The sequence below is a fragment of the Scatophagus argus genome, chromosome 21 (genome assembly GCF_020382885.2).
Source record: "Scatophagus argus isolate fScaArg1 chromosome 21, fScaArg1.pri, whole genome shotgun sequence".
NCBI lineage: Eukaryota > Metazoa > Chordata > Actinopteri > Scatophagidae > Scatophagus > Scatophagus argus.
Window position 1 is genome coordinate 1538322 of NC_058513.1, and position 15321 is coordinate 1553642.

The 15321-nt window shown below is 38.7% G+C and overlaps 1 protein-coding gene across 1 annotated transcript in view; it reads left to right on the forward strand.

Annotated features, from left to right (window-relative positions):
* Positions 1-4086: 4086 nt before the first annotated feature.
* Positions 4087-15321, forward strand: part of LOC124052348 (rho GTPase-activating protein 23-like) — a 62597-nt gene continuing 51362 nt past the window's right edge. The window contains exon 1 of the mRNA XM_046376497.1: positions 4087-4581. Within this exon, the coding sequence (XP_046232453.1) occupies positions 4573-4581 (9 nt within the window). The 5' untranslated portion in view covers positions 4087-4572. The remainder of the gene's footprint in view (positions 4582-15321) is intronic.

The window sequence follows — 15321 nt, forward strand, 5'->3', positions numbered from 1 at the left end:
AACAATGTCGCCACCAAGTGTTCAACAGCTGCAACTTTTTTTAAGTGGCCGACAACATTTTCTTTACAGGCTACTGAAACGTCGATTGGCCAACACTACAACTTTAAATAATTCTCTAAGGTCAGAATATAGGTACTGAAAGAGAAATGTTACACATTTTAAACTGACTTGACTGTTTTCACACGATTGATACAACAGTGCCTCACGTTATTAGCGTAGTGGCGCTTTCCATTTGCCTTTAAGGTTGAGCAGTTTGGTCCTTATCAATACTGCTTATACAAAGTGTTTTTTAGAGTATCAGTACCAGCATGAAAAAATAAAACCGATCCATAACGTGTTATTTAACATTATGGACACATGAACACTCTTGTTAGTGCTGCAATATTTGCATCTATGCTGCTTTTGTGTGTATGCACGCAGTGATGTTTAGCAGTAAGCATTAATAATTTACCATTGAAAATAGTATAAATAGTAAAAAAAAACTGGTTTGGTGTTTTTATTGTGTTTTTACTGATATCATGAGTTCATTCTATTAGTGTGTTGTGTGTAGGTTCGTTGAATCAGTGTATTCAAGTCCATGTACATCTAATGTGCACCAGATGGTGCTATTCACCTTTCATAGTTTCTGGACGAAGCAGCATTTTTATTCTTTGTGTCAAGCATCTGTCATTACTTTGTGTTTCACATAACAGTTCACTGGTAAACTCACACCACAGCTAAACTGAGTAATACCAGAGGTTAACGATGCATTCAGGTCTACACTGTCCAGTAACCATAGAAATTTACAGAAAAATAAGAAGTAGAAAACCAATAAATTAAAGAAGTCTGGTGGGTGTTTGTTCTGCAGTCCACGTGTCCGCCAGCACTAAACTACTGTGCAAATAGGAGTAATGAGAGTGATTTGTGAAGTGCAGAACAGTGGGCTGCTGTTGCGAGCCAGCTTGCCCATTCCTGTTGTTGTGGGGTGGGAGTTTCCAGCTATACAGCTCAGGGGAAGCACCACAGGATGTCCTTTTCCTCATTCCTCAAGGATAGAATGACTTTACATCTGTGTGTTGCTTTGTTTCTTGTGTGTCTCTATAAAATAACTGAATGGTTAACATGTTTCGAATGTGTCACTATGCTGTGATTTGCATCAATTGCTTTTATTTTGTTGTAGTGATGTGTCCAAAAGGCCTGTGGTACATGAAACCATGACCTTGGACTAAACACAAGGTCACACTCAATATTAACCATCAGATTTAGTCCAGTCTACATTACAGTGCTACCTTGCCTCTATTTGATATAATACAGACTACTGATAACATAGTTACTGTGCAACTCATCAATTCTGCTCTAAACAGAAGTCCGTACTACAACTTTTTAATCAGATCATAAAGATGTTCAGCTATGACTCATTTGTAGCCTGACCTTATGTTCTGTCTTTATTTGACAGCTTTTGACATCAGCCTGTGCGTGATGGCACATAAAATTCACAAAATAACATGCCAAACTCATGGTATTGCCTTAATATGGGCCTTGTTAATGTCATTCAACGCAGATTTCGTTGTTCAAGCAAACAAATTTCTCCAAAAGCGGGAGAATAAACACAAAGCTAAAAGTTTTTTCCACAACAAAATTTAAAACATAAATTTGTATCTTTGATGTGCAAGGAGCCATGGGAACTCATGAATTTGCCTACATTGGATGACTTGGGTGTAAATGCTTTTCCTTTTGTAGCTTGTCTATCGGTCAAAATACCAGTGTAATAAACAAATGAACTGCTCGCATACTGCAAGTTTCCAGTAACCACTTACACTGCACCAAGGTAAACAAGGGGATGTTGGAGCCCTGCACTGCATGAGCTGTTCATTTGTTTATTTCATGCTTTGCCCACTTTTGACTTGGCATCTCTCATTCTTGGCTTGGATGTGTATGCGTGTATAAGTTGAAAATACTAATGCACACACAGAGTTAATGGCTGATATCTAAAAAGAAGTCAGAGGGGACAAGAACATGAGCAGGCAAAACATCAGACAGGCTGTAAACAAACCACCAGATGAACCAGACTAACAGTAAGGACTTGAATGACATTGCATTCTAAATACACAGATAGCTTTGCAGCAACGACAGCTTCCACTCTTCTGGGGAGGCTTTCCACAAGATTTTGGAGTGTTTCTGTGGGAATTTTTGCCCATTCACGCAGTAGAGCATTTGTGAGGTCAGGTAATGAGGTTGGACTAAACGGCCTGGCTCACAGTCTCTGTTCCAGTTCACTCCAAAGGTGTTCAGTGGGGTTGGGGTCAGGTCTCTGTGCAGGACTCGAACCCAAAAAAAACCCTCTTGCTGTGAGGCAACAATGCTGACCCCTCGAGCCTGAACCCCCAAACAAGCAGACAGTGGCAAGGAAAAACTCCCTTTTAACAGGAAGAAACCTTGAGCAGGACCCGACTCACAAGGGAGAACCATCCTGCTGATAGTCGGCTGGGTGAAGGGGGGGAAGAAGAGGTAGACAGGACAGAGAGGATGAAAGAGAAAGAGAGAGAGAGAGAGAGAGAGAGAAACATACATGCAATAAACATCATACATTACAAAGGACAAACTCCAATATAAAGTGAGTTAGTTAATCAAGATGATCTGTTTGCTCGTTTACAACCTGTCTGATTGTCTAATTTCCATATCTCAGCAATTAATTCCTTTATTACACTACTAAAACATGTAGAAATGGCGTACAAAACTACAAAATAAGACAGCTGTACTAAACTTTGATTTTCCTGTAATGTGCTAGGTTTGGATGGAGTTTTGACAAAGCTAAAGCAGCTGTTATAATTATTTTTGACAGAATATCTGTAAACAACATTATAACATAGCAATATAAGTTGTTGTGGCATAATTAAAAAGCATAAATGTAGCAACATCAGCATTCAGTTGGATTCACATTTCTGTCAGTGATAAATGTAATTTCATTTGTTGTCCCTGTTTTGATTTTAGTCAACACCTGGCATTTTCATTTCTGTTGAAAATCTTCAAATATCCTGACAACAAGGGATAAATCACATGCTCTGCCGAATATAAAAAAGAAAAAAAGTCATATGTCTTTACTGCCTGAATGAAATGATTGGATGGCCAATGTGCCCCATGCACTCTGCTCATGCACTCACTGTGCATGGCTGGAGTCGTCCACAAGGCTAGGTGGCTACATTGCATTACATCTGTTCACGTGCAAGTCACCCCGAGAACGGCAGAGAAAGTGCAGCTGAAACTTCCCCATAATAACATCCTGGCTTGACAGCTATAACGGCCATGTTTGTTATTTACATTAATTATGATATTGTTAAATGTAGTCAGGCAGTGCGAGTCCATGTGGGGTGGGATTTCTTTTTTTTTTTTCTGTTACTCTCTAAATCCAGCCACTCTACCAATCTACCAATTTGATCAACCCGAGCTTTTTCCGACTTTCTCTGTCTACGTTTTGGAGCTGGGCAGCCAGTGTACGGTGGGTTTTACCTTGGAGACAAGGTTTATGAAAGAATGAACCCAAAGATTAGAGGTAAAAGAGAGTTCGATGTCAGAGTTTTGTGGGTTTGTCACATCTTTCTTGTTACACACTGATCAATTTTATAATGAAAATACGAATTTGTGCTACTTTCTTTGTCTGTTCTGTTGCACAAATTCCACTAAACTGTTCCATCAGACTTTTGCCTCGTCCGGTTGGGACCTAAGCATACGAGAATAAATCCCTCTCTGTGCTTCACTTTGCAGCAGGGACTCTGCTGTTTTAAGTATCCCTTCTCCATTGACAAGTTTACCAACACAGGTCATCAATGGAAGTGCATAAAGCTCACAGCGAAGCACTGTGAAGGAATGAGTGCGACAGCTGCTGGGGGGAATCCTACTACACCATCAGGTCACATGGTACACACACACAGACACAGACACACTATCCCTCTGATCCCTCCACCCTCCCCTTCCCTCTGTCTCTCACTAATGCTGTGTACAGTGAGGGAGGAAAAAAAAGTAGGAGGGTTTTAGAGGAAGGAGGAGGAGGAGGGGGAGCAGCTGAGAGGGAGAGAGACAGCAGCAAGCGAGAGGAGAAGGAAAAGGAGAGGCAGTGAACGGCGTGAGCCCAGATTACAACCAACCAGATACTGAAGCAGGGAGGACTGAAGCGTGGAGGACAGATATAAAGGAATACATGCTCCTCTGACATAGTTTTCTTTGTGTCTCTGTCAGTTGAAAAGAAAGAAAAAGAGCATTACACAGAGGTTGCAGTCAGGGACAGGAAAGGTAGAGTGAGAAGAAGGAGAAGAAAAAGAGAGAGGAGGAGTGTTTCTCCTCTGTATTTCTAAGACCGGGTGTTTCAGAGGACGGTGCTGTCACATAGGAGGAGGAGGAGGAGGAGGAGGAGGTGTGTGTGAGCGTGTGGGTTCCCAGCACACCAGCAGCACGAGTGATACAACACTAAGCTGTGTGTGTGTGTAGTGAACTCCCACCACACCCCTTCAACATCAAAACCCCAACATCATAAAATAACCTGAGGGTTTCCCAAGCCATGCTGAGGACCTGGAGCCAGCTGAAGTCCTGCTGAACACCATGGCCCAGGTGAGGCTATCACACACACACGCATACACACACATACAGTACTGGTGCATATGTATTTAAAAGCAAAAACTTGAATATTATTTGAAATGCATCATCACACACACCTGAAGTTTCAATCAGTCAAAAGTAGCTCTCTTGCTTCCTCTCACACTATCTAGAAACATGTAGGCATTAACCTAGTGTTTGACAGAAGTGTAAAAATCTTGTCAGGTACTTTACTTTGGATGTATGCAAGCTCTGATGCAGAACGACTCAAAATGAGTGCAACTACAGAGGATGGCTAAATTGTAATAACTAGCACCAAAAATGTAGAGAATCTGGTTTGTAGATGGCTTAATGTCTGTACAGCTATGCCATGGTAATTTAATATGGACATGAACAAAATAATTGTAACTTAGCACTTTGGCAATCGGTAGTGAACAATAAGTCTTTACATTTCTGAGAGTTTGAAGAACATCATTACACAGAAATTATGTAACATTATGTGCAAGGGTCCTGGATGCCGGACCCTCAAGGGCAACAAGGGCCCAGTGTATCTGTGTGACAATTACTTTGTGGAAATTCAGTTAATCTCACATTTGATGGGCATTATTAATCGTTAAAGAACAGCAAAGACAGAAATTGGAAGAACCTTAAAGGAACAGTTCACCCAAAAATGAAAATCCAATCATTATCCAACTATCCACATGTTGATAGAAAGTCAGGTTTAATTTTAGTCCACAAGACATTTCTTGAGCCTCACAGCTACACAGTGTTGCAGTATTCTCCTGAACAATTGAAGAAGCTGGGAAAGAGTTTTAAACTGATAATAAACACCATAATTTACACCCTGTTTTAAGCTGAAATCTTCATTGTAGCCACTGTGTTATTAGAACGTTTGAAGTGAACATGCATGTATACACGCGGTGTATAATGTTTTCAAATCAATTTGGTATCTGGATTATGCCCGATGAGCTGTATAGTGCCATTTTAGGTATTTAATTATTTATTTATTTTCACATTTCAAAACAAGTCTGCAGCAGCTTGTACAATTGTTTCAGAGAATATTGCAACCCTGTTTTGCTGTTAACCTGTACCTTTAAACGTGTACTGAAATGTGTAATCTCCTAACATTCTGTGTAATGAAGTACGACAGCTATTGTATTTTTTGGACATATCAGTGGAAACTTTGTCTAAACCTCAAGCTTCTGATTGGGTGTTTTCTATAGTATTAGTTGGCTGAGAAAATTAGCATTACAGTCAGTTTCTGTGGTAAGCTACTACTGAACAGAGCATGAACATTAATATGTTTAGCATTACCTATTAACCATTCCAAATGCACACTAATTTAGGTGCATGTTCTTTACAACATTCAACATCTATATGTTTATGTTTGTATTCCACTTAGAACAAGGATGCTAACGTTAGCCTAGCTTGCTAACGTTAGCGTTGATTCCTTTTAGACATTTAGTTCATGTCATTTAAACACAAGCTAAATCTGTCACAGCTAGTGCTGTCTTTCTTTTAGCTTCAGCTGTGGTGAAAAAATACCAGACTGTCCGACTGCAAAGGTGATCTTGTGACCTCAGCACTTGAGTATTATGATGTATCATGGAGCGATGTCACAGAGTAATGTAGAGAGTGCTAAAATTAAGTGCTAATGTCAAACAAGTTGTCCATTATCAGGAATTAAAAGTTGATTTGTGGGCCAGAGCCTCCACAGAGTAATTCCTGGATATGGACACTTCAAAGGGTTTTGCCAAGGTTTGAATCCGTTTTTCAGCCAATAAGAATTGAGTATTCACTCAGACCACATTGTAATGGAATTTAAAAGATTTAACACCTATTCTTAGTGTCTGTTCAAAAGGATATTATAAAATTGCAGCACTGACATTGATATTTGCTACCAAAAATTCACATTCCCTGGAGGACACTGGATGTTAAGTTTTTCTTTTCAGTATCCTGTTGAGCAGATTATTTGGCAGCATTTTTCAAATAAATAGTTCAGCAGAGCTTTGTTTTATAAAGGAGAACTCACTGTTGCTTATCGGCAGTTTTGCTTGCCACAGTTATAATTTGTGATTTTCTTCACTGAGAGGATCTTCTTTTTGTCCACATCAGATACAAACATTGGGTCAAACATTGGTCTCAGTTGATGAGCCTTTGTGTTGTTTTGTCCCAAAGATTTTTGGGGGATAAAAACACCAAAAGACTTTTGTGACAGATAATCATTTGTGGGAGAAAGAGTGAATGCATGGGGCTTTCAGTGGAAGAACTGCAGTGTACCGACTGCAACAAAACAGAATGAAATGAAGAGGGGAGTATTTTAGGCTTGGCTCTATGAGGGAGAGGGCATCTCTCTGAGAGAAAGGAAGGTTGTGTATTTTTAGCCAATCAGCTCAAGTGATGCTGTTTATGCTGCCTGTTTTATGCATGTGTGTATGTGAAGACTGCGAGACAGTGTATGGTCCTTTAACAGTTGGTGGCGCAGGCAGATAGCTAGAAAAAGAGAGCATGGGAGGTCTGTGAGATCTTTATGGTGTGTGGATATAAAGGACAGTTTATCCCTTAAGATAGAGCAGACATTGAGGGTGGTGGAACAACTCATTTTGCCCGACACGATAATGGAGAAACTATGCAGTCAGCCTGAGTGTGAAAGGTGCATTGTGTTTTTGGAGGTTGTGCATTTGTGTATGTGGAAACACCAGGATATCCTGCTCTTGCTCTTGTGGACAGACAAACACATTTACTGGAACAAAAAGGAGACAGGTTCAAAGTGATGCACTTTCCAATAGTGTGTGAAACAAACTGATATTCTATGAATATAGTAGACTTTTATTATATTTACACTTACTTACATTATGATTCATGTAAAGCACCTTTGGCTGATTAAATATTTATTATTAGATGACTATAGGGAGACTTTAACCTGAACTGTTAATTACGCACGTTGATCCATTTCCCTCTAAATACACTAAACAAAATGTGATTAGTTTTAATGGTACAAACAGAAGTTGTATTTGCTTTGGAGATGAAAAAGTCTAAATCATCTTCAGATTCTGTGTGTATAAATGAATTCCCAAATTTTCAAGTTGGACGTCATACTATAAAGATCAGCACGACTTACTCTCCATTTAGGGATAGACCTGATCATCATCTCAATGCCCATAATACTATTTGATTGGTTAGACGGAATGAATAATAGCATGTCAGCTCTGAATTATATGAACCTGCAAAGTAATGAATAAATGTAATGGAGTAAGAAGTACAATATTTGCCTCCAATATGTAGTTGGGTGGAAGTATAATGTGGCAGAATGTAGATGTAAATTGATGTTTAACAGTATACTTAACAACCACTGATGTTTACTACTTAAGATGTTTTGTTTTATGAGATGTAACGCATCCCATCCAGTACATGTCACCCGATTCAGTCTTTCTTATTAAAAATATTTGCTAATGTCTTTATGTTAATAGCAAATATGGGACAAATTTGGAGATTGATATACTATTGGGGATTGCTTCGATTTATCCTTATGAAGCAAATGTAATGGCTACTGAATAATGACTCTGATATTTTTTAAATTGGTTCCCTGTAAATCTAAATTTAATTATGCAATTCAGTCTGTCACTGGCATGAAATCTCACAGGAAAATGAAGGCTGACTTGTGATCTATTGTCCTGTGTTGTTATCCTGTGTTGATGGTTGTTGCTTCTCTGTGTAAAATGGAAATAATCCAGGTACAGTGGGGAAGTTGTCTTTTTCCACTTTAACTCTCAAATATTAATATTAGTCTCAAAAGTGTAGTATTGAATGGACAGGAGTGGACATGTGACAGTATTAATAACTGCTCCAAAATAAATGCACCATCAGTCCTCAGGAAAAAAAAGATAAAGATCATACATACTTTAAAAAAGGTTTAAAAATACGCTTCCTGTACTCCAGGTACAACAGCAGAAAGGGCTTTGTGAGGTTTGGTCAACATACATGTGCTTTGCTGTGTGACTCACTGAAGTGACTCAGACTGAGCTGACATGTCCTCTGCAGTGAGTCCAGTTCAGCAGCTCTGCTGTCTGAAGCCTCCAGGCCTCTCTAGGACTTCTTCTTTATATCTGGACTCAGTTACACTGCACTTGCCGTTTGTGCTCTAATGGCCAGCGTGTGCCCTTACATGTGAATTTCACTGAGTACACTGCCCTTAGAGACTCATCCAGCTGAGGGATGTGCAGAACGGCAAAGGAGACAAAGACGATGAGAGGGAGGTTGGACAGGCTGCACTTTTATGTGTTTGGGTAGACATATTTGGACTAGTTATTTTGTACGGTAGTAAATATATTTAAATTTAAATATTCTGTTTTAAAGATACTCAGCACATTAAACATTAATTATACAACAATATTGCATTTGGATTGTTTGATACTTGTTTTTAAATGTGATCAAGGTCAAACCATAGAGGCACAAACACACTCCAGAAACATTATGAAGTGAAACACAAAAGCATTGTGGACTATTCTTACATCCGGGCCTGTAATTGACATGCCAACACCGGACCTGAGTGTTATCAGCACTCAGCAGAGGATAGGGGAGGAGGGAGAAATGGAAGGCGATGGAGGTGGGGGACAAAAGAGAGACAAGAGAGGTGGGGGTGAGAAATTATAATGACAATTGCCCATTCCAGCATGTTTTTCAAATGTTTTCATGTCACAGACAGATCTGTTTCATAGCATTTAGTGCAGGTCCCATTTGACAAGGTTTCAGCTGCTGTAGATTTAGTCTCTGTGTAGCCGTCTGATAGGGCACAGTGAGTAAAATATATGATTACAATAGTCATTCTTACACATTGTATACATTAACTTTCACTGTAATAAAACGGCAGCCTTCAAAAAGTGCATCAGTTTATTAATAGCTTCAGTTGTACGTATCCCTTTTCATATGCTTTGTGTACAACAATCTTAAATTGCAAAGTAACTTGTAACTAAAGCTGTTGAATAAATGTAGTAAAAAATACTCAAAGTATACAAGGAACCTCAGATTTGTACTTCAGGTACAGTATTTGAATAAATCTACTCCAACATTCCAACACTGTAAAACGTAATCATTTATATTTTTCCCAAACACTGATAACCACTGAATAACAGCTTTTTATGTATTTGTAGGATACTTTATATTTTTTTGCCAGGCTGAATGTGCAACTCTAGGGATGGTGTCACCATTTCTGATCTTAATTGAAATATCAAAATAAATATTGGATGAATCATCAGAACATCTTGAATGTCCCTCGGGATCAATAAAGCATCTATCTATCTATCTATCTATCTAACATTTGGTATGGACATTTGTCATTTCTACTGAATGTAGGATCCCTATTATGAGAATGTTAGTAGATGTCTATTAGCATTTAGCTTATCAGCAGCAGAAATTTACTGCGCAAGACAGTTCAGTTTGGTTTCAGGAAGAAAATGTTTGGTTTTTATCATTATTATTATTATTATTTGGAACAATAGCTAAAGTGAAATAGGACCTAGCAAAAGAGAGCGTTGATCACTTATTATATAGTTAAAAACTGAGGAGTTGTCTGTTTTGAATGGCTGTGAAAGTTGATCACACCTCACTTGTTCCATTAAAATGGAAGAGTGTCTGTTCTGTGAGACAAATGAGTAGTTAGAAACTGTGGCTGGAGAGAACAGTCCAGAGGAAACAGAAAGAAGCTTTATAGCTTCTCAAATAAAAATCAGACAGCTCTGATGGAGCTCAGGATTTATCAGGATGACAGTTTCACTGTATGAATCTGTACCTTGTGGGGTGTGAGACCTTTTGGATGTGTGAAATGTGGATTATGCAGAATTAAACAACCAATAATGTTAATTAATTGATTAATTAATGTTTTTTTCATGTATGTATTATTTCACCCACCTGCATCTCATCCACTATTAATCAGAATGATATTTTCTATGACTATGCACACAGAGATGTGCAGCAGGCCTCTTCTTCATCAGCTACACATTTTTCCATTGCAGTCACAAGGAGCTGTTGATAGGACAGAGGGTTTGGAGCTGATGGAGACAAAGGGTCCACTAGCCAAAGACCACATACCTGTCCCTCATCAAAGAGGATTGCTCATACACTTAGGATTAATTTAAAAACTGAACACAACCCCTTTGCATTTAAACCATGCTCTCCATATATACTTTTAATAGGACTCTCAGTATACCCCTTACCTGTAGTATTTTTCACCGCACTTCCGTCTTTCCCACAATTCTGTCTTCATTCCAGCAGACAAACCATTGTTAAGATCCACCCATGAAAGCTCCACTGAACTAGTATGAATTTTTTTTTTTTTCTGCCACAAGACCAGTTCTGCCTCTCTGGCTCAGAGATTTGTGGCTGAAATGCCATGCAATACACAAATCACAGTCCTGACCACCGTTCACTTTCATTTTCAAAAATAGCATGCACGTCTCAGCCCTATAAAATTCAGCTGCTTTGAATTTCATTGCTGCTTGACTGCAGTTCATTCTCTCTAATTAGAAGTGCTTGATTTAAACTCTGTCTTCTCTTTCTTTCTGCACTGCAAGCCTTTCACATTGGTGCCCTTACATTACTTTTAGTAAATGAACAACAGTTTCAGTGGTGGTAAGTGTTGAGTTGAGACACAAAAACACACAAAAACAAGTAGATGAGTGTTTTATAGTAACAGACATGATGCTGATATATTTTACTAAAAAAGCACAACAAAACACTTAATCCATTGCTGTGAGAACAGACCTAGGACTGGTGCATTGAAGAGCCAGAGTAAAGGGGTGAGGTTAGAGTTAGAGGTTGAAGGGAGCTATGACTTTGTCAGAATGTTGCTCATTAGCCTCTCATTAGGATTGGCAAAACAAATATCTGTTTTGAAGAGCAGCTACTAAAACATGCTGTCTCTCTCTATCTGTGAGTGTGTGTGTGTGCGTGTATGTGCATGCATGCGTGTGTGCAAGCAACACCTTCTGTCACAAATGGAATGGGAATTATGTAATGTATGTAACTGCAGTTATGTCCACTATCCCCTTCAGTGATCACTATCACAGAAGATGGACTAACCTGTGGTACACACATGCACGCACGCACACACACACACACACACACACTTAACACTCCTTTCACCCTAAAATTTTATCATTTACATTATGTCCCCATAAGGAAGGAGAGTCCCCATGTGACTGTGTAAATACAAGATACAAGATACAAGATAGGTTCATTTGTCACACACACAATCATACACGGTACAATGCACAGTGAAATTCTTTATGTCCCTGCTACCAAAAAAATAGGTAAGTAAAATTTAAATATTGTAAAAGAGAAAGCTTATAAAAAAAATAATAAAATTAAAAAAGTGAAAATGTAAAAATAGTTGGTGATTTAACACATACGCACACACACATACACACGCACACACAAAGAGTTCATGTTTTAGCAGCTGCTCTGCATTGTTTGCCAATGAATTCATGCATTTAGACACACTTCACCAAACAATATAGTGAAATCTGTGCTGTTGATTTAATGAGCGGGGAATGCGGTGGTGAAATTAAAATGATCCCTGAGCTTCACCAGCTATTGTTTTAAAGACTGTTAGATTTTATTTGCTTCAATTTCCTTAAAAAATGTTGAATTTTTAGAAGCAGAATGTCCCTTTATGACATAAAACAAGACTACAGAAATAAAAAATGTTGTTTTCAAAGCTAACCTTGTCTGAAATGATGGCTAGTGGCTAATGCTGACTAGATAAATATTGCTCTATAGATGACATCATTGAGGCAGTTCACTGACTTTATGACTCATCTCTGTTTGTTACTTGTGTTACACTGTTTTAGCATATAACAAAACAAAGGCTGCAATGGTTTCATCGCAAAAGTAGTATCAGAAAAAGCTAGCAAAGAAGCTAACACATCATACCTCCTCATGTCAAGACATCGTCATGGTTATTTACTGCTTTTGGTCTTCTTTGACTTGTTCTTTGTCAGGTTGTCTAAAGTTTTGTTTATATTGAATGTTAAGTGAATTTTAGACATGATATATAGAGTCCTGCAATGCAAAAAAAAAAAAAAAAAAAAAAAAAAAAACATACTAAAAGGCTTGTAAACAAGTTAGCTGTTGGACTTTTGAAATTAGCTGAGCACGTAAGACAAAGAGGCATGTTAACATGTTAGCATGCTAGTTTAAAGTTTTCAACTTGACCAAAATAATGGCATTGATCTAAAGTTTTTATGCCTAGTAAGATACAAATCCCTGGGCAGTTAGCCAACATGACTTTTCCAGGGTGCTACCTCCTGCGATTACTTTTGGTTTGAGTGAGAGACAAGAAATGTTTTTTGACGTAAAAATGATGTTTATTCATGTGACATTGCTATTTGGTGTAGTACAAGAGCACCAGAGCACACTTCAAACTATAGCTAGCCTCAAGTATGGGTGTGGTGGGTGAGGTGAAACAGCAAAACACTGTTTCTCAGCAAAGAGTCAAGTTTCTCTTTACATCTACTCAGGAAAAGAAGGGAAATTCAGTGTGCCATTATAAATATGTCTGTGCTGTGTGATTTGCAGAGATACTTTTGGAAATCTGATCTTGCGAGACACTGTGTGTATGAATAAACTTCACTTGCTATTGTCTTGTAATCATCACTTGTGGCCACAATGCCCACTGCTCAGTGAATGTTACAAAATCTTCAGTCTTCAGTCTTAAAGATTCTTCACTTTGATATTGCTCATTGTCCAGAGTGTTCATCACGAATCAGTGTGTCCATGCTGATACTTCCGTACTCAAGGTTTGACCTTGTATTTGCGCTGCTTGTACGCGACATCATCAGTGCGCTGCAATTTGCATGACTTACACCTACAGTAGCTGATTGTACCATCTGTGCTGTGGCATACACACACACACACTCCATGGGGATGGACTGTGTGTGTTTAGCGTGTGTGTGTGTGTGTGTAATGATGTGTCTGTGTGTGTGTGTGTTTCTGCTCCGCTCTAGTTCATTCAGTTGTATAAGAGCTTTAAATAGAATGATGAAAGCCTTATTTCTGTTGTGTTTGTTTGCTCCTGACCTGATAATAGGTTTCCTCTATAGTCCACCCCCCCGAGGATCCTCCAAAGAGAACATATTACTTGTGTGATTGTCTGTGTGAGTGTGTGTGTGTGTGTGTGTGTGTCATATTTTACTCTTCAAATGTATGGAGTTCTTCTTGCAGCTATCACTGTCATGTTTAGCACAAATGTGCTAAACATGACAGTGATATACATAGTGATATACATAGTCTTCAGAATTCCAATTATAACAACCTGTCATGTTTGTCCTTGTAATTTATGATGTTTGTTGCATGTATGTTTCTCTCTCTCTCTCTCTTTCATCCTCTCTGTCCTGTCTACCTCTTCTTCCCCCCCTTCACCCAGCCGACTATCAGCAGGATGGTTCTCCCTTATGAGCCGGGTCCTGCTCAAGGTTTCTTCCTGTTAAAAGGGAGTTTTTCCTTGCCACTGTCTGCTTGCTCGGGGGTTCAGGTTCTGGGTCTCTGTAAAGCATCTAGAGACAATTTTGATTGTATAAGGTGCTATATAAATAAATTGAATTGAATTGAATTGAATTGAATTTTGTTTGTGAGAGGTTGAATTTTTTAACATGTCACTCAAGATGTATCTACAATTAATTTATCAATAGAGAATTGCAAAATGGCCTGTCAGCATGCAGATGTTGTGGATTATTGTTTTAATTAGTGTGTTTTTTAATGATAGCAGCTGGCAGAACCATCTGCTCTGTACACGTGTTTCCAGTTGACATGTGCATTGAAATAATCTTGTGTAGTTCAAAAATGAGACCAGTAAGACGTGCTATTTATTCAGTCTTGTCTCCAGTTCCATTTGACCTTGTTTATTGTAAATTTAAGACCTCGACAATACCTGATTCGACGTTTTGCTTTATTGCTAGGATTCAAAAAGATCACTCAGTATTGCAGTGCATTACATGTTTTCAAAGCGACTATATTCCAGTGGAGGAACAAAAAAATGACAAGGAAATGTACCTAAAATACACTGAATATCCAGTCCTCTAAATCACAGACCAAATCAAATCAAATACATGGTGCTTTAAATGTTAGGTATGAACGTAATCTTTACAATCATATTTACACACAACCTAGATGACTGCAAATATCAATGCCAGATGGAATAGGTACTTGGACAGCCATTATGAATAAAAAAAAAAAGTGAAAGCTGCTTGTCTTTGATAGATTGTGACATGATATATTGGCACCAACCAGCGCTGCCTGAAACCTGCAGAGTGTTTCCACATTCACAGCAGGTTAACTTCAGGTGACTAAACTGAGTTGGCAGCAACGGTCCAAGCAAGAGCCCAGGAAGTAAATGAATCCTGATACCACTCACCATCTTGCCAACATGAAGCTTTAAGTGCTTGTAATGTGTTTAGTTGGCTTCCAGGCAGTGCACATGCTTTAATGCACCTATTATGTGCTTGCTAATATCTAAATTATATTAAGTGGTGTAAATGCAACTTTCTTAAACAATTCCTCTACTTAAAAGAATTAAAACGATGTAATCACTCAAAGTGTTGATTTTCCTCTGCAATAAAGTTAGGAAAGTGCTGTAAACCCTCCCAGAGTGACAGGATGCTGTACAGGCCAGATAAGACCTATTTGTATGGTGTGAGGGTGTGTGTGTGTGTGTGTTTGAGTGTGAGCTGGTGAGCCTGGTGAGTGGTGGTGGGGTTTAAA